General features: G+C 46.9%; 1 protein-coding gene across 2 annotated transcripts in view; it reads left to right on the plus strand.

Annotated features, from left to right (window-relative positions):
• The window catches only part of BRINP1 (BMP/retinoic acid inducible neural specific 1), a 113201-nt gene that overhangs the window by 31265 nt on the left and 66416 nt on the right, over positions 1–15520 (plus strand). For both annotated transcript variants that reach the window (XM_083422984.1, XM_083422985.1), the window contains exon 2: positions 12115–12382. In XM_083422984.1, the coding sequence (XP_083279110.1) occupies positions 12165–12382 (218 nt within the window). In that variant the 5' untranslated portion in view covers positions 12115–12164. The remainder of the gene's footprint in view (positions 1–12114; positions 12383–15520) is intronic.

Below are 15520 nucleotides of genomic sequence, written 5' to 3' on the forward strand. Positions count from 1 at the left end.
AACAAACAAAAACCAGTCAAACAGATAGTTAAGGGTAGAGAACTATAAAGGCTAAGCGAACATGGAGTTTCAGCTCTGAACAGATGGAAGAGGATAAAAGGGGAAACAGCTGTAGAGAAGGTGGGAGCTTCAGAGATGGAATAATCAGACACTTAGAGAAGCAAGGAAGGAGAGGGAAGGAAGAGAGGATGTGTGCCTGGGCCTGGGGTGGGGGAAGAGTCACTGTCAGGTATGAACACCACCTCTATTGACAAGACAGACATAAATACAGAGATAAGAATGAGTGACACCAATGCTTGTAGGGTATGGGACCAGGGAAGGAAATGTGGTAGGCATGTGGGAATCTGAGATAAGGGGCAGTACATGTGTGAATTGCTAGAATTATACAGAGGAGGAGGATGCTGGAGGACAAGTGTGAAAGAAGGATCCTTTTCCACATCTCTAATTCATTTGTAGAGAGAAACAGATAAGGAAAGGACACACACACACAGAGAGAGAGAGAGAGAGAGAGAGCGCGCATTATGCAGTGTACCATTTGGTGTGATTTACTTCTGATGGTGGAGAGAAGAGGAAGGAAAACTGAGGAGCAGTCACATGGTTTACTTTGGTTTCACACACCAGTTTACACCTTACTAAGAGCTGGTTCAGGGGCCCTTAGTATAACTATTATTTTGGCCACTGAAAGTGGGGAAGAGCAATCAATCGTCTGATGTATGTCCACCTCAGTGTAATATTTCACAAACAGAAGTAGAGTGTGTTTGGAACATCCCAATTCTACTACCAAGGGTCACTACTATAGTAAATCCACACCTACAATTTCCCACAGAACACAACAACCTGCCCTCCACTGATTAAAAGGCCAAGATGGTAACTATCTTTTTTCTTAGATATATGTGTGAGGTGGTGGGGGGGGGGGGGTTATTTGGGGACGGAGAGAGAGAACTATCCCTCAAGACCAACTAATCAAGTATATTGCTGAATTCTTCCCCTCCCCCGTGTTCATTGCAACATGGGAAACACATGAGCCTTAAGTTGTTGATGGGAGTTTGAAAAGGAATATACTTCCCATGGCACTGTGGGAGTTGTCCCAGAGCTTTGAGGGAATTGCACCTCATTTTCAGTTAAATGTAAGACAAAAGAATGGGTATTTCTTGACAGCTCCTTGTCAGATGCCTCGAATGTGGACATGCCCGATTCTCCAGAGAGTTTAATTCATCTGGATGGGTCTTCTGTGTTAGGGCATCTCCAGCAAAATCAGAGGCAACTGTGCATATTCAATGAGACGGGTTGCAGATGCCCACGGCAGAGCAGGCCTTGCATGCTGGCAGGGAATACTCTGCCATCTGGCTTGTTGTGCAGTGCTTGCTGATGAATTAACACCTAGGCCCAAGATGCGGCTGGAGTTACCTGCTCACTTTCGACAGGAAAAATTGTTGCTTGGGCAGAGAATTGATAAGCAGGAAAAAGATGCAGGAAAAGATAAATGAGGAGTGAGGAGGGTACATTCAGCCCCCCCCCCGGGGCATTTCTGTCTGTCCCTTGTGACCCTCCCCTAAGGTCATGCCCCCTTCCCAAGCCACACCCCCTCTGACCCTGCTCCACACCTTCCTTGAGTACTTCAGCCATGGTAGGATGTATTACTGAACTGCGATAATGCCTTTTATTTGCCTGGATGGAAGCTTGCGTGTGTGTAAAGCTCTGATTTTCTGTAATGTAGCTTATTGTGTGAAGGGGAGAACCCTACCCACTTTCTACCTTCTGCCACATCCACCATATGCCACCCCCTGAAGTTTGCCAATGAGGAAATGTGGCCCCTTGGGCTGAGGAAGGTTTCCCATCCCTAAGCTAATGGGGGTTGTAATGAAGACCTCGGAGTCTCATCTTGCTGCTATGCTCTTCCTTCCACTTTTGATGGTGATGAATGATCTTCCTTATCAAGAATGGATGGTGCTGAAATATGCATTCTTTGATTTCATGCCAGCATTATGGACCACCTGTATAAAAGCAGGTGTATTCCCAAGCTGTATAACTTTATGGCTGTTCAACGTTGCCTCAATCCAATATTTAGACAAAGACCTGTGTTCACTAGGAGTTCCTAGGAGTGAACTTAAGGGCGAATGTTTTCTGCAAGAAAGTAGGAAGGGGTGTCTGATCAAACTCTCTCCAGTGCAACCTTTAACACCAGTGCACTGGTGTTTTCAGCCATTATCAGCTGCATGGAAGTGCCATAGCTCAGTGGTATAGCATTTGCTTAGTATGCAGAAGATCTCATGTTCAATCCCTAGCACCTCCAGGTAGGGGTGAGAATATGTCCTCTGAAACCCTAGATTTTAACCACCATGCTGACACAATCTTACAAGGGGCCTATCGGGACTTCGTGGAAAGCATGGCCTCCATGGGGCTGTCCCTGAATAAGTTTGGCCCAACACATAGCCCCAGACATGTCTTCGATCTGGTGTTCACCTCTATGGATGTGGATGATCTGACACTTCGTAAAAGTGAAACAAAAGAAGTGCCATGGTTGGATCACTTCCTGGTGCAACTAGACTTCTCTGTTACCCTTCACCTCCACAGGGAGGTGGGACCAATTCGGATGGTCCGCCCTGCTACAATGGATCCAAATGGTTTCCAGAGAGTGGCAGGGGATGTTTTATCCCATGTTAATGGCCTTTCAGCTGATTACCTGGTGGCCCACTGGAATGCGGTGTTAACCAGGGCTATTGACTATCTGACTTCAAAGTGCCCTCTCCAGTTGCATGGAGCCCAGACAGCCCCATGGTTTTCCTGGGAGCTGAGAGTGATGAAACAATTGCTGAGACGGCTAGAACACCGGTGGAGGAAAACTCATTCTGAATCAGATCGGACACAGGTTAGAGCTCAATGTTGAGCCTACCAAGTGGTGATAGGGATGATGAAGAGGACCTTCTTTACCGCCTAATTGCATCTGCAACTCTTTCAGTGGTTTGCAATCTAACGGAACCAGCTTCGTCATTGGGGCCTGATGAGCACCCCAAGATCTCCTGCAATGATTTATTGCAGATAAAGTCACTCAGATTCAGAAAGAGGTAGATTTCACCATGGTAGTGGGGCCGGGCTGGGAGAGTGCTAGAGCCCTGTCTAGTCAAGTTGCATGGAATCAATTCCAATCTGCTAACTCCAAGGATGTGGACAAGCTGCTTGGATGAATGAAACTAGCCACCTGTCTCCTTGATCCTTGCCCATCCTGGCTAATAAAAGCGAGCTCGGAAGGGCTGCACAATGGGCTCCATGGGGTGGTGAACGCCTCCCTCTGTGAGGTGGGTTCCCACTGTTTAAAGAAGTGGTTATTAAACTGTTTCTTAAAATACCATCTTTGGACCCAGCCGATATGGCAACAATCACCCAGTTTCAAATCTTCCATTCTTGGGCAAAATGATTGAGCAGGTGGTCGCTGAACAACTCCAGGCATGCCTGGAGAATGCGGACCACTTGGATCCCTTCCAGTCAGGATTCAGGCCTCATCATGGGACTGAAACTTCCTTGGCTGCACTGGTCGATGATCTCCAGCAGGCTAGGGACAAAGGTAAAAGCTGTTTCCTAGTTCTGCTGGATCTCTTAGTGTCCTTTGACACATTGACCATGACATCCTTCTGAACCGGCTAGAGGGGCAGGGAGCTGGGGCACTGTTATGGTAGTGCTCCTTCCTCCTGGGCCATGTCCAAAAAGTGATGTTGGGGGATGAATGTTCAGACCCCTGGGCACTCATTTGTGGGGTACCTCAGGGCTCTGTCCTCTCCCCCATGCTTTTTAACATCTACATGAAGCTGCTGGGAGAGATCATCAGGGGGTTTGGGCTGGACGTTCACCAAGGGCCTCTGGCGGTTCCCTCACTGTGAGAGGCAAAGTTACAAGGAACCCGGCAGAGGGTCTTCTCGGTAGTGGCACCATCCCTTCTTCAGATGTCAAGGGGTTAAAGTACTACATAACTTTTAGAAGACATCTGAAGGCAGCCCTTCATTGGGGGGTTTTTAATGTTTGATGTTTTAGTATGTTTCGATATATGCTGTGAGCTGCCTGGAGTGGCTGGGCAAACCCAGCCAGATGGACGGGGTATAAATAAAATAACAATAACTATAACAATGTTACTATTGCTATTATTCCAGACCTATGGAGCAAAGTATTAAGAGCCCCCTGCTTCACACCATGGTTTCAATCCATCTCTCCCCCCCCCCGCATACCCTATTTATTTGTTACACAAAAACCAGCAATATAACAAAAGTACATAATAAAAGTCATGTTTACTATGGGTGTTAAAAGCAATCATTTTGGTCACCAGTTGCCTTTGAAAAATTGGACTCATTCCCTCCTGCTGACACAATGCCACCATTATTTAGCCCCCTGTGCTTCATTAACTCCTGTGTGCATGCACACACATGCACACATTAAATGGCACACTTTAATTTAAAGTGGCAATGGCTCTCCTGTCTTCTGTTATTTTCAAACTTGCTTGCAGACTCCGGCATTTGGGGGACATTGATTGCAGCTGAATTGCCCCTAACACCTTCAGTGTTTCACAGAAGTACAATACACCTGTCCTGGCTCTTGGAGGGCATATTTCTCTGCATGGGCCAAGAATCAATATAAACTTCATATTTTCCACTTCTGCCTTGCACCTTGCCACTCCGCAACCCTGTATCCTGTTACACATTTTGCAAAGGCAACTGTTAGAGACTGTAATTTCTTCTTGTCACAGAGAGAGAAAGAACATTCTGATATCTGGATTAACACAGAAAAAAAACAGCAGAAAGCAAGCTTGATTGATGAAAGAAACTCCAAAACACATTCCACACTTAATATTTGTGTCTGATATATGTCAGAGCAGAATTCAAGGTTAGGATACCCCTCTGAAGTTTGAAAGTACCTGAGAAGGAACGCATCTGTTCTCCAGGCCAGATAGCTTTTCCTCATGTTAAAAGTGATTTTTGATGTACTAGGTTCTTGCTGGTTAAATAATTTACACTGCTTGTAGCACACGAAGAGCTTTGGTGGTGGTAGGATGTGTGCATGTGTGTGTGTATGTATGTATATGTAACCAGCTGGTGCAATGGTTTGGAAGTGTCAAACTTTGTTAGGGAAGTGCAGGTTCAAATCTCTGTTTGGCTGCAAAGCTTTCTGTTGAGCCATAAAGCTCATTGGGTGACCTTCAGCCAATCCCTATCCTTCTGTCGGGGAAGCTGTGGCCCTCTGGATGCTGTGGCAATTCTATTCGCATAATCTTTGACCATTGACTATGTTGGCTAGTGCTGATGCGACTTAGAATCTATCAACATCTGCAGTGCCACAGGTTCTCCATACCCACCCTGAACCGTGGTCAATGGTACCTTTGTGTTTAAACAAGCCAGCTTCACAGCCAGCTTCGAAATTTGCTTGTTTCGAATAAAATTACCGTATTTTTCGTCCTATAAGACGCACTTTTCCCCCTCCAAAAATGAAGGGGAAATGTGTGTGCGTCCTATGGGGCGAATGCAGGCTTTCGCTGAAGCCTGGAGAGCGAGAGGGGTCGGTGCGCACCGACCCCTCTCGCTCTCCAGGCTTCAGGAAGCTATCCGCAAGTCTTGCAAACCCGGCGGGAGGTCCTGTGGGCTGCCAAGGCTTGCGGGCAGCAGCCTGCAGCCCAAAAGCTCGGGGGACAGCGGGGAGGCGCAGCGCCGCCACCCCGCTATTCCCCGACCTGGTCTGGAGGCTGGCGGGGGGGGGGGGAGAAGCAGGCTTGCTTTCCCCCCCTGACAGCCCCACAACCTCGGGGGACAGCGGGGAGGCGCAGCGCCGCCACCCCGCTATTCCCCGACCTGGTCTGGAGGCTGGCGGGGGGGAGAAGCAGGCTTGCTTTTCCCTCCTGCCAGCCCCACAACCTCGGAGGATAGCGGGGAGGCGGAGCACCGCCACCCCGCTATTCTCCAACATGATCTGGAGGCTGGCAGGGGGAGAAGTAGGCTTGCTTTTCCCCCCTGCCAGCCCCACAACCTCGGAGGATAGCGGGGAGGCGCAGCGCCGCCACCCCGCTATTCCCCGACCTGGTCTGGAGGCTGGCGGGGGGGGGGGGAGAAGCAGGCTTGCTTTTCCCCCCTGCCAGCCCCACAACCTCGGAGGATAGCAGGGAGGCGGAGCACCGCCACCCCGCTATTCTCCAACATGATCTGGAGGCTGGCAGGGGGAGAAGTAGGCTTGCTTCTCCCCCCTGCCAGCCCCACAACCTCGGAGGATAGCGGGGAGGCGGAGCACCGCCACCCCGCTATTCTCCGACATGATCTGGAAGCTGGTGGGGGGGAGAAGCAGGCTTGCTTTTCCCCCCTGCCCGCCCCACAACCTCGGGGGATAGCGGGGAGGCGGAGAACCGCCACCCCGCTATTCCCCGACCTGATCTGGAGGCTGGCGGGGGAAGAAGCAGGCTTGCTTTTCCCCCCTGCCAGCCCCACAACCTCGGAGGATAGCGGGGAGGCGGAGCACCGCCACCCCGCTATTCCCGGACCTGATCTGGAGGCTGGCAGGGGGAGAAGCAGGCTTGCTTTTCCCCACTGACAGCCCCACAACCTCGGGGGATAGCGGGGAGGCGGAGCACCGCCACCCCGCTATTCCCCCACCTGATCTGGAGGCTGGGGGGGGGGAGAGAGAAGCAAGCTTGCTTCTCCCCCCCCCCACCAGCCCTACAACCTCGGGGGACAGCGGGGCAAGCCGCTGCCCCACGGAGGCTAGAGAGGCTGTCCCTGAAGGCAGAAGAGGGAGACGGTGCGCTCCGTCTCCCTCTTCTAGCTTGGGTATGGCTGCGCAAACCTGGGGGGGAAATAAAATTTTTTTTCTTTATTTCCCCCCCAAAAAACTAGGTGCGTCCTATGGGCCGGTGCGTCCTATAGGGCGAAAAATACGGTATATTTACATTAACCACAGTTTGTTGAGTTCAGATGGTAGAAGAAACTATGGTTATGCAAAAATGGGAGAAAAAAATTCCGATTTCCCCCTCACAGTTATATTGGAGGGAGGAAGTATGCGAACCTGAGGCTTGCTGTGGTTTATTCTCATCATTTTTAACAATGGTTTAGCATGTTGGCCAATGTGGTGCTCTTTAGATATTGTCAAACTCCAATTCCGATCATTGCTGACCATTGGCCATGCTAAGTGGGGCTGAAGGAAGTTGGAGTTCAACAACCTCTGGCAGGCACCACACTGGTTTAAGCATAACATCCAAGCTGGGTCAGTCCATAGGACCTGGTGAACTGGATGTAAGTCTCAGAGTGAGAGGTTCGGCTGATGTTAAAGCCTCCTTTCAGACCACCTTATATTCTTCCCTCAATGCCAGCTCTTCAGCTGACTCATTGTTCAATTCTTTACCTTTCAGAATGTTATGTAGCCCTGAAGGCAGGCAGCACTGCTGCAGCAAAGTGGTCTACCAAGAGCAATTCGTTAGCTGTTTCTCTCCAGTGAAAGCCACAGGAAGCTGTGACCTTCTTCTTCTTTTGTGCATTGCGGGGGTGGGGGTGTCTTATGAAATGTGGGACATGAAAATAAGAACAACCGTACATAGACTAATTGTGTGTGAACGTGAAGTGAGAGGCAGCTTGTTTCATTATCGCGTTTTATAATCTCTGATGATTCCCCCAAATCTAGCAAGAACAGGTTATGTGAGGCTGGGAAAGTGAGAGAACATCTTGTTTGAAGGGGAATAGACATCTAAATCTGATGTTAGGAGCCAAGGGCAGGCCTGGAATATGAAACAAGAGCTTTGTAATGACCCTCTAAAAGGGGGCATTTTATGTGGAGGAGCACTGACCTGGTGTTTCAAGACTTAATGCAAAGGTGGGAATCTCAGGCCTGGATCAGTAATTCAACTAAACATGGTCAAACATGGTTACATGCACAGGTCTCAAGCTTGTGACCCTCTTCTTCAAGGCTTCTCCTCTGGTATAGTTGTGAGGATATCAGAAGCATTTACTTCCATTTGAAATGAAACACACTGCATTGTTCATCTGAACAGGATTAATTTAAACTTTAGTTCACCCGAAGAACTGAAGATCAATCCATGGTTTCTTATCCTACCTTGTTTGAATAAACCAGCAGGTGGTGTGGGGGAGGGGCATGGGAAGGTGTCAGTGAGTGGCATGGCCTATGGAGAGTTCCAATGCCCTTATGTACATTTGTCCCCCAGGCCTGAGTTCCCCTGAGTTCTCTTTACTATCAACTTATCTCCCTCTTTACCTGTAGAACATGAGTGGACTACACTGACAGAAAGGTTTTCCGTACGTTTAATCAGAATCTCTTTTCTTGTAACTTGAAGCCACTGCTTCAAGTCCTACCCTCCAGAGCAGGATAAAACAAGTTTATTCCCTCTTCCATGTGACAGCCCTTCAGGTATTTGAAGATGGCTATCATATCTCCTCGCAGTCTCCTCTTTTCCAGGCTACACACCCAGCTCCTTCAAGCATATAAGTCTTGGTTTCCAGACCCTTGATCATCTTGGTTGTCCTCCTCCTGCACATATTCTAGCTTGTCAACATCCTTCTTAGATTGTGGTGCCCAGAATTGGACACAGTATTCCAGGTGTGGTCTGTTCAAGGCAGAATAGAGTGGTACTATTACCGTACTTCCCTTGATCTAGACACAATACTTGTGATGATGCAGCCTAAGATACCATTAGCTCTTTTTTTGCTGCTAGATCACACTGTTGACTAATGTTAAACCTGTGGTCCACCAAGACCCCTAGATCTTTTTCACATGTCCTACTAGTAAGCCAGGTGTCCCCCATCTTCTATTTGTGCATCTGGTTCTTCTTACCTAAGTGCAGACCTTACATTTGTCCCTACTGAAATTAATATTGTTAGCTTGGGCCCAGTTCTCCAATCTGTTAAGGTCATTTTGAATTCTGATTCTGTCTTCTGCAGCATTAGTCATCCCTCCCAGTTTGGTGTCATCTGCAAATTCGATGAGCATCCCCTCAATTCTTTCATCCAAGTCTTTCTAAAGGTGTTGAACAACAGGCTCTGGACATAACCCTGCAGAACCCCACTTGTCACTTTTTTCCAGGATGACGAGGAACCATTCACAAGTACTCTTTGGGTTCAGTCAGTCAACCGGCTACAAATTCACCTAACAGTTACCTCGTCCAACCCACATTTTACCAGCTTCCTTACAAGAATATCATGGGGGACTTTGTCAAAAGCCTTACTGATCAAGATACACAGCATTCCTCTGATCCACCAAGCTTGTAATTTCATCAAAAAAAAGAAATGAGATTCTTCTGGCATGACTTATTTTTGAGAAACCCATTCTGGCTCTTAGTAATCACAGAATCACAGAATCCTTTTCTAAATTCTCACAGACCAACTGTTGAATTATAATTATCTGTTCTAGGACCTTTCCTGGTATCGATTTTAAGCTTACCAGTTGGTAGTTACCTGGGTCTTCTCTTCCCCCCCCCCCCCCGTTTTGAAGATGAGGAGTAACCTCATCTTCTCCCTCTCCCTCTCCCTCTCCTTTCCTCCAAGTCCCATTCTCTATTATAGTCCTTTTATGACAAAAATCCATTTGTGCAGGTGATATAGCCCACAAATCACAAGCTTAATTACTCAACTTATTTACTTAATTACTTCTGACGATGCTTAATTGCATTTTGTTTCTTAATTGCTCAGTGCAGGGCTAGCTTACAGTTAGCATGCCCACTCCCTTCAGAATGATTCTGAGTTCTATGCTCATTCCAATCATAAAACCTTGGACATTTCATTAGATTCATGTGCCTCTGACAGTTTCTATATACTTTCTGATAGCATTTCTTGTCAACTTTGGATGCCACCACTTTGATTCTTCAAGTAGTGGTCTCTTAAAGTGATCACATAAAATTCATAACAGAATCCTATAAAGAACACATAACAAAGCAGTAGGGGAAAATTACTAGTAGCCTCAATCAAGTCTCTCCTCTAAACATCATAGCCAAAAAAGATGCATTTTAACTAACCATCTAAAACTACAGAAAGAGTGGGATAGATGTGCCTCAACCCAAAGTTAAAGAATACTGCTGTAGTACAGGCTCCCCCAACCTGTGCCCTCAGATATTTTTGTAAAGGAATTGCCATTAGTACTAATATTATTCATAGTGGTAGTCTGTGCTTTTTTCAGTCAGAGCGCACTGGAGCACAGTTTGAGCACCTTTCAGGTGGGTGCCGTTGTAGGCTGGTACTCTTCCTACCCGCTTCTTTCCTTTATGTACTTCTCAGAAGCCCTAAGTGAACATTTGAAGTCATAACAGAAGCCGGGCAGCATGTGTGAGTCTACAGGTTAAGAATGGACCTCCAGAATGAATTAAGTACTTAACCCGAGGTACCACTGTATACAGAAGAGCTTTCTGACAGTAAGAGCTGTTCGACTGTGGAACAGAGTCCCTTGGAAGGTGGTGGAGGTTTTTTAAGCAGGTGCTTAAGTTTTAGATGCTTAATTAATGGGTGCTGCATTGCAGGGGGATTGGATTAGATCAGGGGTCGGCAAGGTTTATCTTGCCTGGGCCGGATCAGGCCCACGGAGATCCCTCTGTCACATATGCGTGCACACAATTTTTGGTGCAGACCCGATTTTCTACACCACAGAAGTGAGTCCCCGCATTGCGCTGCACCGGTTTAGTGCAGGCGGCTTGATTCGGGGGGGGGGGGGGGGGCTTGTGGGCCAGTCAAACAACCTCCACGGGCTGCTTCCAGCCCATGGGCCTTAGGTTGGTGACTCCTGGATTAGATGATTCTCAGTGTTCCTTCCAACTCTACAATTCTATGATTAAAAATTAAAATGCAAACCACCAGTGTTGAAATGAGCAACAAAACGATCCCATTAAAGCTGCTGTGCAATTAAAACAAAATACTTGCGTTAAGAGGTCAAGAAACTGCTTGTGTGTAAACAGGGCAAGAGGAATGGCAGTGAGGATGGGGGCCTTTCACATTTCAGCAAGGAGCACATTCTACAACACCCGCATTACCAGTGAAGAAGCTGATAAGCATCATGCCTTTGTGAGGCTAACTAGGGCCTATTTGTTGATCTTAATGCCCTTACTGGACAACAGAGAGAACACCTGGCATTTAGGTAGCCTAGCCACTCCATATTTTGTTGTACTACAACTCCCATCATCCCTGACCATTGGCTAAGCTGCCTGGGGTGATGGGACGTGCAGTCCAACTACATCTGGGGACCCAGAGTTTATTTATTTCATAAAAATGATATACTGCTTGATTATTAAAAAAAAGAAAAAAAGAAAAACAAAAAATTCACAACCCTGCTTTAAAACATACGGAAGTTAAATTACTGAAAAGGATTAAAATCACCTCAACTTTGTTAGCATCTGGGTAGGCTTGTTTAAACAAGAATGCTTTTAGCAGGCACCAAAAAGGGAACACTGAAGGTGGCTTCTTGATCTCAGTAGGCAAGAAGTGCCAAAGTTGTAGTCGCTGCCACACTAAACAATCAGGTTCTTACAAATGCGGAACTAGCATTATGTGGCACCTGTAGTAGTACCAATTTCACTGGTTGATCCAGGCATGTGGGGTAAGGCAGTCTTGTAGAGAACACTTTGGAGAACGCTTTGCTGGAGAATAACCCCTTGAACATACTGAGTTGTTATGTACAAGAATGCAGTCTCCAAGGAAGAGACAGAGACTCTTGAAGATCAGATGTACATCAGTGCACATGCATGAACATCAAAGCCTCATGTCACACACAGTCTGCCATTCCATTTGCTGTAGCTTTTGAGGTTCATTTCCCCACTACTGATGTGCTGTTATAAGGACAATTATGCTTTTTTATGAAACTCTCAATCTGTCTATCTTTATGAAACACCTTTAGCTGAAAGCACAAACTTTCTCTTTGTTTTCCAATGAGCACAGTCAGGCTAGCATATACAGAAGGCAGAATGACAGCCTTCAGCAATGGAAACTGTTTTGGTGTGAGTTCCCGAATTCTTTTGGATGAACGCAAGTGGAAACTGTAGGCAAATATACTATTGGTAATTTAAAAACAAGCACTGAAACCGCTCTTCTTTGCCCCTGTTTTTCTCTTTCCTTTCTTCCCTCCCCACCTTTCCTCTACTCCCTCTTTCCCCTCCCTACACAGGACTCCACAGAATGGAGCAAGAATGAGAGGAAAAAGGCAGACAGAAAAGCATGAACTGGAGGCTTGCTGAGTTCCTCTACTTCCTCTTTATATGGGACCATATAACAGTACAGCCCTCCCACCAGCAACCCGCTGCGACCAACCAACATGTCTCCAAGGAATTTGATTGGCTTATTTCAGACAGAGGGCCCTTCCACCACTCGCGGAGCTACTTATCCTTTGTGGAAAGACATCGTCAGGGATTTACAACCCGGTATAAAATATACAGGTAAGGAGGAATCTTTTGTTTGGGGGTGCTTCCCATTAAACCAATATCTTCCCTTTGATGTCTTTTGAGTGGTACATGCATGATAGGCAGCTGCAAACTAGAGGACGGGTGGTGCCCGACTTGTGAAAAGGAGCTCACAGTTGCTGAATATGACTGGTAGCTGCAAAAATGGCTGATGCAGTCTTTAGCTGCATTGACACGGCTATAGTTTCCCAGTTGTGAGAAGTGAGAGTTCCATCCCCGCCACGCTCACTATTCTTGAAGGACTGTCACATGAGGCTTGTTTGTGTGTTGCACTGAATGCAGGAACAAGCAGTCTCTACACATGTGAAAGAGTGGGCACTTGTTAATTTGCACAGCTCAGCTATTGTGTACAGATTCATAAACTGTATATTCATTGAACGATACATGTGGATTATGGTAGAAGCGTGTATCTTGACTATCTGTGTACATGGATACATGGACTGTACACTTGCAGCATCTGAACACCTCTATAGAAGAGGGCAAAGACATCTGCACCACAAGGGGTTGGAACAGATGAACCTTGGGGTTCATTCTAACCCCACAGTTCTGTGGTTCTATGTGCTCTGCTGCCCTAAAGGAAAGAATTAGATCAAATTCAGGATGGCAGATTTCTCTTGGATCAGCTGGAAAAACTGCTTGGCCATAGAAGTGGTTGGCAAGGACAGGAGAGAGGTCTTTTATGCAAAGAGAGCTCCCTACCCCAATCTTGCTTTAATAAAGGCTCCTGGGGTGGGTGGGTGTGAGTTAAACCAGAGCCTCTGGTGATGTGGTTTTAGTCTGCTATTTCTGTTTTCCTTTTATTAAACTGTTTTATGATTTTGCTTTATGACACTCTTCCCACCCCATTTACTGCTGATTGTTTACTTTTATTGTAAGGGTTGGTTTTAATTTTGTTGAAATATAAATTGGAAGCCACCTCAAACTTTGCTAGGTGTAAGTGGTCAAATAAGTACTGTGTTCTTTGCTCTATAAGACTCACTTTTTCCCTCTTAAAAAGTAAGGGGAAATGTATGTGCGTCTTGTGGCGCGAATGCAGGCTGCGTAGCTATCCCAGAAGCCAGAACAGCAAGAGGGATTGCTGCTTTCACTGCGCAGCGATCCCTCTTGCTGCTCTGGCTTCTGAGATTCAGAATATTTTTTTTCTTGTTTTCCTCCTCCAAAAACTAGGTGCGTCTTGTGGTCTGGTGCGTCTTATAGAGTGAAAAATACGGTAAATAAGTAAGCCATCTAAGCAAGTAAATAAATAACCAAGCAACCCCAGGTCGAAATATGTCAATGGACAAGGCAAATGTGGCTATAGAATCATTTTCTATGCATTGCTTTATAATGTGATATTTTATGGAGAACTTGGGGTCTTGAACTTTGTGTCAATACATGGAGAATGGAAGAGGATTGCTTTCAGAAGGCATGGTACATTCACTGGAGTTGGTGTTATTTCCATGCTGTTTTGGGTGGTATGAAATATTTATTATGCCAGTGATGTGGGGTCTGAATTACGATGCCCCTCCCTGCAATTCTTTCTCTGTGTATTGAATTCCTTCATAACGGAAGGAATTTGAAGCTTTTTAGTTTAGAGAAAAGGCAGGTAAGAGGGGCATAAAAGAAGTGTATAAAATTATTCACTGTGTGGAGACAGTATATAGGAAAAAGTCCCCCCTCTCCCCATAATACAAGAGATTCTTACTTGTGTAAGAATGCAAATACCCATTTCAGCTGTTTTTAAAAATCACCACCTGTGCATAGCTTACCTTTAGAAGCTTTTAGAGACAAGGTTGTATAACCTAGAATAACAATGATATTCAAAGATGCTTAGGTAGAGGTGGATCATCTCCCTTCTCTGTTTCCCTTTTAACAAAGAAATCACTTGTAAACAAGAAAAAAGTAAAGTTTACTCACATATAAGTCTTGCCAGGATTAGGGATGCAAATCAGTAAGGCAATAGTTCTTATAGTTACAAAATACCATTGTTCAGTTCAAAATGGTGAAGTCCAAAAGGCAGGGCGGCCTGAAGCTGCTGGTGCACTGCCTGGCTAAGCTCGACCCCCGTGGCAAGGCTGAAGCAAGGCCGAAGGCCTGCCACAGCTGCAGCTGCCTTACTGGGGTTAGGGACTCTAATGGAGCTCGCACCCGCAGCTGTCCCTCCCTCAAGGGAGAAGTGTGACAGAGCCCGCGTCTCCCCAGCAGCTCAACGGAGCCCCCACCCCAGTGCTGGCTCGTGGGAGCTGGTTGAGGGCTCTGTAAAACTGCTTGGCTGAGGTGAGGACAATGGTGCACCCCTCGGCCAAGCAGTTCAAAGAGGCAGAGGGAGGAACAAACTATATCAGCACCTCACCGATGTAGCTTGTTTCTCCTTCTGCAAGTATGAGGACAGATGATGGTGGTTTTACTCAGTGGTATATCGCTGGCGAAACCGCTGCCTTCTGAGTCCCCTTGCCTCCAGCACCCAGCTACAGCTTGTTTCTGAGAGCCAGTGTGGTATAGTGGTTAAGAGCGGTAGTCTCGTAATCTGGGGAACCGCCGACCTTCTGATCGGCAAGCCCAAGAGGCTCAGTGGTTTAACCCACAGCACCACCTGGGTAGGCTTGTCTAAACAAGAAGGTTTTTAGCAAGTGCCAAAAAGAGTACATTGAAGGCACCTGCTTGATCTCAGTAGGCAGGGAGTTGTTGGGAATTGGTGGGGAGGAGAGTGCTGTTGCACTCAGGTCCTGCTTGTGAACTTCCCATAGGCATCTAGTTGCCCACTGAGAACAAAGTCCTGGACAAGATGGTTCTTTGACCTGATCTAGCAAGCTCTTATTAGGCTCTTCTACATGGGGATAAGAGGGACGCGGGTGGTGCTGTGGGTAAAACCAGTGTTTCCCAACCTTGGGCCTCCAGCTGTTTTTGGACTACAATTCCCATCATCCTTGACCACTGGTCTTGCTAGCGAGGGATGATGGGAGTTGTAGTCCAAAAACAGCTGGAGGCCCAAGGTTGGGGAACACTGGGTTAAACCACAGAGCCTAGGACTTTCCGATCAGAAGGTCGGCGGTTCGAATCCCCGTGATGGGGTGAGCTCCCGTTGCTCAGTCCCTGCTCCTGCCAATCTAGCAGGTCAAAAGCACATCAAAGAGC

Source organism: Podarcis tiliguerta (genome assembly GCF_965153285.1).
Source record: "Podarcis tiliguerta genome assembly, chromosome: Z".
NCBI lineage: Eukaryota > Metazoa > Chordata > Lepidosauria > Squamata > Lacertidae > Podarcis > Podarcis tiliguerta.